This window comes from Otolemur garnettii, unplaced genomic scaffold (genome assembly GCF_000181295.1).
Source record: "Otolemur garnettii isolate 467f Iridium unplaced genomic scaffold, OtoGar3 scaffold00012, whole genome shotgun sequence".
NCBI classification, from domain to species: Eukaryota; Metazoa; Chordata; class Mammalia; order Primates; family Galagidae; genus Otolemur; species Otolemur garnettii.
The window spans coordinates 3,838,349-3,847,213 of NW_003852407.1; the positions used below are offsets into that span (position 1 = coordinate 3,838,349).

General features: G+C 37.7%; 1 protein-coding gene across 2 annotated transcripts in view; it reads left to right on the plus strand.

Moving 5' to 3' along the window:
* Positions 1–8,865, plus strand: part of DYM (dymeclin) — a 367,263-nt gene that overhangs the window by 141,274 nt on the left and 217,124 nt on the right. For both annotated transcript variants that reach the window (XM_003784710.2, XM_023510160.1), the window contains exons 9-10: positions 2,451–2,633; positions 7,567–7,745. In XM_003784710.2, the coding sequence (XP_003784758.1) occupies positions 2,451–2,633; positions 7,567–7,745 (362 nt within the window). The remainder of the gene's footprint in view (positions 1–2,450; positions 2,634–7,566; positions 7,746–8,865) is intronic.

Sequence of the window (8,865 nt, forward strand, 5' to 3'; positions counted from 1 at the left end):
TAGGCGCCGAGCTCATTCTTCATAGCTTCTTGAATTTTGTTTTTTGCATAAGAAAAAGTTTCCCTAACTCAAGGTTTTCTTTATACACATACTTCTACAATTAAATGCTAAAAGAAGATTAAATTTTATTGTCATGGGACATTTCGGAATTCTATCTTTATCATAAATTTAATTCTCAAATACATATCGTTCTGATCTGAACTCATTCCTCTTCTGTTGACCTATTTATTTGTCTACTTTACTGCCAGATTGCACTTTTACATGACTTCAGCTTTATAAACATTTTGCTGTGTGTGGGGGAACACACTTCCCCAAGTGAACTGAGTACTTTCTTTTCTTTATTTTTTCATCTAGTAGTGTTTTATTTATGTTTTCTTATGCATTAGAAAATACCATCAAAATTCCTATTGGTATTTTGACAGTTATTATACTGAATTTTAGATTCACTTAGGGTCAGCTTTGATGCCGTTATAGTAACTGAATCTTTTTGTCTGGAAACATGTTGTGCCTTTACATTAATTCAGAGTTCATGTGGCCTTTGATATAAGATATCAAGATATCTTGATATTTTAGGTATCTAAGATATCTTGATATCTTAGATATTTTAGGTTTATTTCTGAATAAAACTAAATCCAATGTTTTATTGGATTTGCTATTATTATAATTAGAATCAAATATCTTTCTCATTATTCATTTCTCATGTATAAGGCTTTTGATTTGTTTTAGAGCCATAGAACTCCAGCAGAATCTATTTGTTGGCTCAACACCTGTAGCTCAAGCAGCCAGGGTGCCAGCCACATGCACCAGAGCTGGCGGCTTCGAATCCTACCCAGGCCTGCCAAACAACAATGACAACTACAACCAAAAAATAGCCGGGCATTGTGGTGGGCGCCTGAAGTCCCAGCTGCTTGGGAAGCTGAGGCAAGAGAATTGCTTAAGCCCAGGAATTGGAGGTTTCTGTGAGCTGAGATGCCACAGCACTCTACCCAGGGTGACACTTGAGGCTCTATCTCAAAAACAAACAAACCAAAATAAAACCTATTTGTTCTAATGGGTGTTAGTAATGGAGCATCAGTTTATTTCTTTCTATATTCTAGAGCAGCACTGTCCAACATAAATAGTATAAAACAAACCATACATGTAATTTAAGTTCCCTCATAGGCATACTAAAACTGTAGAAAGAAAATAGATGAAATTATCAGTAACATAATTTACCCCAGTCTATCCAAAATACTGTATTATCATTTCAACATGTAATTAGAATAAAATATCTGTGAGATGTTTTATATTCTTTTTTGTGTGCATTAAGTCTTAAAAATTCCATGTATATTTTACACCTGCAATTTGGACTACCTTAGTGATATTTCAAATGCCAATCACCACAGTGGCTAACAGCTACTGCCTAGAACAGTATAGTTCTCAGTGGACCATCATATTGTTTGCAAACAATGAAAAGTTTTTCCTAAGTGTTTTTTTTGGTCTTTTTCCCTTTGCCTTAATGTTTTTGCTTGGAGCAGCAGCAGCCCAGTGCTGATGCTGATGATATTCATGGAAATACTTGCAATGTCTGACCACTGTGGATTTCTGGAATGACGGACTTTAGGAACCAAAGAGGGTTCTTTCCTTTTCTAGTTTTTAAGAATTTTTTCTTTAAAACTAGATTTTAAGTTTTACTTTAAAAAGTGGTGTCTATTGGACGGTGTCTGTGGCTCAAAGGAGTAAGGCACCGGCCCATACACCAGAGGTGGTGGGTTCAAACCCGGCCCCAGCCAAAAACTGCAAAAAAACAAACAAACCAAAGTGGTGTCTACTGAAATGACTCTATTTTTCTCCATTTTTTAAAATGAAGAGAAATAAAGTAATACTTTTTAAATGGTGAGTAGTTCTTGTATTTTAGAGACAAAGTCTCCTGATCATGTTTTTTTTGAAGATAGGGTCATGCTCTGTTGCCCCGGCTAGAATGCTATGATATAATTACAGCTCACCTGTCAGCCTTGAACTCCTGGATTCACGTGATCCTTTCACCTCAGCCTCTTGAGGAACTAAGACTACAGGTGTCCACCATCATGCTGCACTAATTTTTTTTTTAAATTTTTTTGTAAAGATGGGGTCTTGATTTATTTCCTATGCTGGAAATACAGCTCCTGGACTCAAGCAGTCCTCTCACTTTAGCCTCCCAAAGTACTTTATTTGCTTTTTTTTTTTATCTAAGGTACATAAAAATAAAAATCCCTGTTTATTTCTCTATTTTGTTTTAAAAGCAGTGAGTCTCTGTCCAGTTTGTATATCAAGGAGAATTTTTCTGGCCTGTCAAATGGATTGTATAGACATAATTCTTGTTCTGTACTTTGGAACTGCTTATTATAATATTGCTTTAAACAGAATATTGTACAGAAATATATTCATCACATCGGTGGTAGCCCATTCTCACTCTGTGTTTTCTGTTTTAGCTGGGCTCTGGACTGTCTTCACACTGGGCGGCGTGGGCAGCAAGGCAACTACCCCGCCAGAGCTTTCCTCCCCTCTGGCCAACCAGAGTCTCCTGCTTCTGCTGGTGCTGGCCAACCTGACAGATGCTCCTGATGCCCCAAACCCTTACAAACAGGCCATTATGTCCTTCAAGAACACACAAGGTTTGTAGTGTTTTTGTCTAATTTTCTTTCTAATGAGGAAAGCATTGCTTACTCCATCTTGTTTATCACAGTGGAGGTCTGGAGATGAGTGTTCATTTGTATGTTTTCATACTGGTTAAAAACAAGAAAAACTTAAAGAGCTTTCTTAAGGAAGGTCAAACAAATCTCAGGAGAGGGCTGTGGCCCTTAATATCAATTTTAATAACATTTCTTTCAGAGATAGCTAAATCAGCAGATGCTTTATTTATTTATTTATTGACAGAGCCTCAAGCTGTTGCCCTAGGTAGAGTGCTGTGGCATTACAGCTCACAGCAACGTCCAACTCTTGGGCTTAAATGATTCTCTTGCCTCAGCCTCCCAAGTAGCTGGGAGTACAGGCGCCTGCCACAGTGCCCAGCTGTTTTTTTGTTGTAGTTGTCTTTGTTTGACAGGCCCAGGCTGGATTCAAACCCACCAGCTCTGGTGTATGTGGCTGGTGCCTTAGCTGCTTGAGATTAGCTTGCCTTACCTGGTAGGTATAGGAATTATACTGAAATATCCCAAATGAGATGATGTTTTAAATTTTTATTTAAAGTTTATAATCTAGTTAGATTTGCAGGGGTGTCCACCCTGTGGCCCATGGGCCACATGCTTATTTTGTGAGAATTTATTTTGCCTATCTGTGATGTTGGATGTTCTGAAAAGTATGCACAGACTTTTTTTTTTTTTTTTGCTGATCAGCTTTTTTAGTCTCTGTGTATTTACTGTGTCCCAAGACAATTCTCATTCTTCCCATGTGTGACAGAAAAAAAAAATAAAAAGGTTGGACACCCCTGAATTAGAGTTTTACGGAACTAAAAATTAAGATACAAATCCACAAACATTTTTCTGTAAAGGGGTAGTAGCTTTGTGGTGACATATGGACCCTAATCCTGCTGTTGTAGCACAAAACCAGACAAAGATAGTTTATAAATGAGTGAGCATGACTGTGCTATAGGCCACCTGTGAGCTGTGTTTTGGTAATAACTAAAGTGGAAATAAGTGGAGAGGCCATAAGAAATAGTAATCTCTTGTCAAATGGTTACACTCTTAAAAGCCAGCTTAGTACAGTCACGTGTTTCTTGGAATATGTTCTAAGAAATGTGTTGTTAGGTTTTTTTTTGTCCTGTGACCATCATAAAGTGTATTTATGTAAACCTGGATGGTACGGCCTGCTATACACCTAAGCCTATTGCTTGTAGGCTATAAACCTCTATGGTATGTTACACTAATGAGTGCTGTAACCAGTTGCAACACAGTGGTAATGTTTGTATCTAAGCATATATCGAAATGTAGAAAATGTACAATAAAAACATGGCATTATAGTTTCATGGAACCAACTTTGTATATGTGGTCCATCATTGACTGAAATGTTGTTATATGGTGCATGTCTGTAGTTAGATTTTCTAGATGTTTTCAACAGTATTACAGTTAAAATGAGGGACATTTTAAAGGCTTCTGATTCCCTGTGCCATGTTCCCTCCAGATCTGTTCCAATACAGATTTCAATAGACAGTGGCTGAGAGTTAGTTGTGTCATTGCCTTTGCTCGCACGGGTTATCATTTGTGGGATGTCTTAGTCCATTTGTTACGGTGTAACAAAATACTTGAGACTCTTTAATTTACAAAGAACAGAAATTTATTTTCTCAGCTGTGAAGGCCGAGAAGTAAGTCCAAGATCAAGGCACCAGTGGGTTTGATGAGGCCTCAGTCTTTGCTTCCAAGGTCTCACCTACTAGTGGAGGCCTCATGTGGTGGAAGGGAAAAGGGGAAAAAGAGGCTGAGTGCTGTGCCTCTTTCATAAAGACCTTTACGCACTCATGGGGAGGAGACTGATTACCTAATTACCTCCTAAAGGCCCCACCTCTTAGTATTACTGCTTTGGAGATTAAGTTTCAACATGAATTTTGGGAGTCAATTTGATGGATTAAAAAATGAAAACTCATGTATTTGGTCATAATTTTCTATTCCCATCACTATATTCTTCTTTGTGGCAGTTAATGGCCAACGAAGCAAGTTTTAGAGTCAAGCAGACCTGGGTTCACACCACACCTCAGTCCCTTCGGAATGTGAGCCTTTAACAGTTTGTGTTAGGGTGGCAACTCACCAGCACAGGCTGAGAAAGAATTCTCAACAAAAAGATTAGCCAGGTTTAAAGAAAAAGTTTATTTTGGGCGATGCTCAAAGGAGTAGGGGGCCAGCCCCATATACTGGAGGTGGTGGGTTCAAACCCAGCCCTGGCCAAAAAAACTGCAAAAAAAAAAGAAAAAAAAAGAAAAAAAAAGAAAAAGAAAGAAAGAAAAAGTTTATTTTACTTTCCAAGAGGAAAAGGCACAGTGTGAAAGAAAGAAGTGCTGGCCTTGAGAGTAAGAGTTATGATTTATGTATATAGTTATTTCTGCAAAAGGATAGCAGGAGGCAGCTGTGGAGCAGCCGTGTTTGTTTGTTTGTTTGTTTGTTTGTTTGTTTTCTCTGCTGGGCTGGCTTTATTAGTCTCCCTGGAATGTGGTTTGCCAGGAGTGAGGGGATGGTCATGCTCCTACCTTCTCAGTTCTTTTGAAGTACCATGAAAACAAACTCTTAAGCCACAGGTAGTTTATTAAACAAAGGGACAGTTGTGTGCTGTGATCTTTCTCCCTTTTTGTCCCTATTAGGTAGTTTAATTTTCTCCATTAGATAGTTTATTAGCAATGCCATGCTTTCAGTTTGTTTAATCTCAGCTTCAAAATGGACATGTCACTTAATAGTATTTGTATAAATATTAGGGAAGGTAAAGTCTTAAACTGATAGCCCAGATTTTACAGTATATCAAGTATTCAGTATATGGTATTTACTATTTTACTTTTGCTACTCAGGCCAAATGTTAGTATTTAGGGTTGAACTTTGCTTGGGATAATCATGTTTTGGGAGACCATTTAGTACTGTGATTCAAAGCATTGGTATTAGGGTGTTCGTGTCACAGTTTATATTCTTTAAATAAAAATTTCTTTACCTGTAAAATAGGGAAAATTTGTACCTCTCAAGGTTCTCATGTCAATTAGACAAGCATTTATCATAGCATACACTAATATAAAGTATTGCCATATTGCTTTTATAGTAAGCAATATTTTTGCAGAGGTAGCAACAGGCCAATTTGGATTTTACCCAGGCTGATCTGGAAAAAGTTACTTAATCTCTTTAAATCTGCATCTCACCCCTTGTAAAACTGATCTGAATAATGACCTGATGGTTGTATGGATTAGACAAAGGATAACACACAGTATTTAGTGTCTGGTTCATAGCACTATAAATGTATAGATACATACATTTATTAGTCTGTTTTCTGCCGCTCTAAAGGGATACTTGAAACTGAGTAATACATAAAGAAGAGAGGTTTATTAGGCTCATGGTTCTGCAGGTTGAACTAGAACCATAGCACCAGCATCCGCTTCTGGTAAGGGCCTAGGGAGCATCCAATCAAGAGGGAAGTGGAGGGGGAGCAGAAATGTTATATGGCAAGAGAGGGAGAGGAAGAAGGAGAGAAGGGGATACCCACACTCTTTTCAACAACCAGCTTTCATGGAAACTAATGGAGCAGAACTCGCTCATTACCTCTGAGGGGGGACCACACCATTTGTGAGGGATCTGACCCCATGACCCAGACACATCCCACTCAGCCCTACCTTCAACATGAAAAATGTTAAAGCAGATTGTTTTGTTTTGTTTTGGTGCTGCTTCTGTATTTTTAAAGGTTCTAAAAAAAACATTCTTAGTGCCTTCTGAAGGATTAAAATGCCATCTCTTTGTGTTGTCATGTTCCCATGTTTTATTTGATTAGATTTTGACTTTTTCTGAGTCACTCACACTTTGTCTTATTTTTCACTTCTTAACCTTGCTTGCTTCAACTTTTATGCAGATCCAGTTGACAGTTGAAAAAGAAGCTATGTCAGTTTTGGAATGTCAAGAATTTTCTGAGACTGGGCTGTGATTTTTGCTTTTCATTTTTCCAGTGACATTACTTAGGAAAAAAAAGTTTCTTAACAATTGTAGTCAATTAGGGTTTTTTTCCTTTTAAACAGAAAAAGTTATAAAAGGTTCTTGGTAGTTGTCGAAGGCTTGGTATATTCTGTCCGTTAGAGAAGTTAATGTGAAGCACAGATGGTCCCTGACTTACAGTGGCTTGACTTACAGGATTTCGACTTTATGATGGGGTGAAAGCAATATATACTCACTATTGTATTCAGTAAATTATATGAGATATTCAACTTTTTATTATAAAATAGGCTTAACCCACCTTAACTATAGGTTAATAGTTAGCATTTGGGCTAGCACAACTCAGAACTGTACATGTGCTGAGCACATTTAAGGTAGGCTAGGCTAAGCTATGATATTTGTCAGGGTAGATGTATTAGATGCATTTTTGACTTAGGATGTTTTCAATTTACAATGGATTTATCAGAATGTAACACCATCATAAATTGAGGAGTACTTGTATTTGATTTCATATGATTTTACAGCTAGTTAAATTATATGTTGCTGTTTTAGCCATTTTCTTAACAAGTGGATTAATTACATTGGTGAGTTCTTCAGCTATGATTTGTTCATTTGAAGGAAATTAAGGTAACTTCAAGGTAGTTTTTTTCTTTTTAACTCTACAAGAAGACTTTCTGCTTTATAAATAAACTGTACCTTTTGGAACAGAGCATCTCAGTGTCCTGGTTAAATTTGTATCTATTGGAGGATCCTTTGTCTCGTCCAATAGTATCAAGGTCAAGCTATGTGACTTAATTCTTTTTAAAATAAAGTTTAACTATAAATCGAAAGTTTGAATCTAAAATTAATGGTTTGAGTTATACGCATTACTTCAACAATATTTTTACTATTTATATAAAGCCCTATGAAGAAAATACCAATGTAGTGTTTTTCTGTGTTCCAGATAGCAGTCCTTTTCCATCGTCAATCCCACACACCTTCCAGATCAACTTTAATAGTTTGTACACGGCTCTATGTGAACAGCAGACCTCTGATCAAGCCACTCTCCTCTTGTATACATTGCTCCATCAGAATAGTAACATTAGAACATATATGTTGGCTCGCACAGATATGGAAAATCTTGTAAGTATCTTATGAAACACTTCATGCTTTTGTATTTTATAATATTTTGTAGACTGTTTTTTCCCCCAATAGGCTAAATCTGTTTGCCTGATTACCATAATGGTGATAGTCAAGAGATTGGGACATGGGACATGGGACATGTCACCAGGTACTGGCAAAGAGTATGAGATTCCTTGGTGAATGAGACAGTTCATGTTGACATGGTCTCAGAGCACAGAACACAGTCAAATCCCAGCTGGCTTGACAAAGCTTCCCTGTCCTTGGGTCTTTAACAGCAGCCCATTGCCCATGGTTCAGCCTGACGAAGTCCCCTGAGAAGCATCCTCCGCAGTTGTCAAGGAAATTTTTATATCCTCAAGATTCACTCTAGTTGCCAAGTGCCTGCCCATTAGGGTCGTGTAATTAGTCACACTTACAGCATATTCCTGAGGGGAATACCTGAAAAGAAGGGTGGTGGTTCAACTCAGCTGCCCAAGTCCTCTGTCCCCTCTGAAAGGCTTAGACTTTGGAGCTATCCGCACTCAGTTCTGGGAATATTGTAGTTATTTTCCAGTACTGTTGCCAGCCATCGCTTAAATGTATAATATTCTTCACTATGCATGTGAAATTAGTTCCCAAACTTTTACTCATAGACAAAAGCTTCTATAAGCAATCATTGATTTCCATTATGACTAATGTGTAAACATTCGTTCACCATTATCCATTTAAGGGGAAAAGTAAGCTACCTCACCAAGGTGCTAGTAATTGTTCAAATACATAATACAGAGATAACTTTGTACCCTTCATGCATTCATAAAAATGGGAATATTCCTCGGATAGTAGCAGCTGGCTGACAGCAGCAGAATGTCCCCTCTGTGCCAGTCTTCGTGGCTTGAGAGCAGGATTTTCCAGATACTTGGTTGCTGTTTTTTTCAGTGTTAAATCTAAAATACTGTGCAAGTAGGGAGGAAGCATGGAATATTAGAATTCACATTCTAAATCAAGCCAATACTAAGAAGAGAAATGTGATGCAAAAACCTGTGTCCGCACCAGCTACACATGGGAAACATTAGAGTAGATAGCAAAATTGGGAGTAAAAGTATACTGCTTATGTGAGTGAAAACTAGTAAAGAGGGCTCGG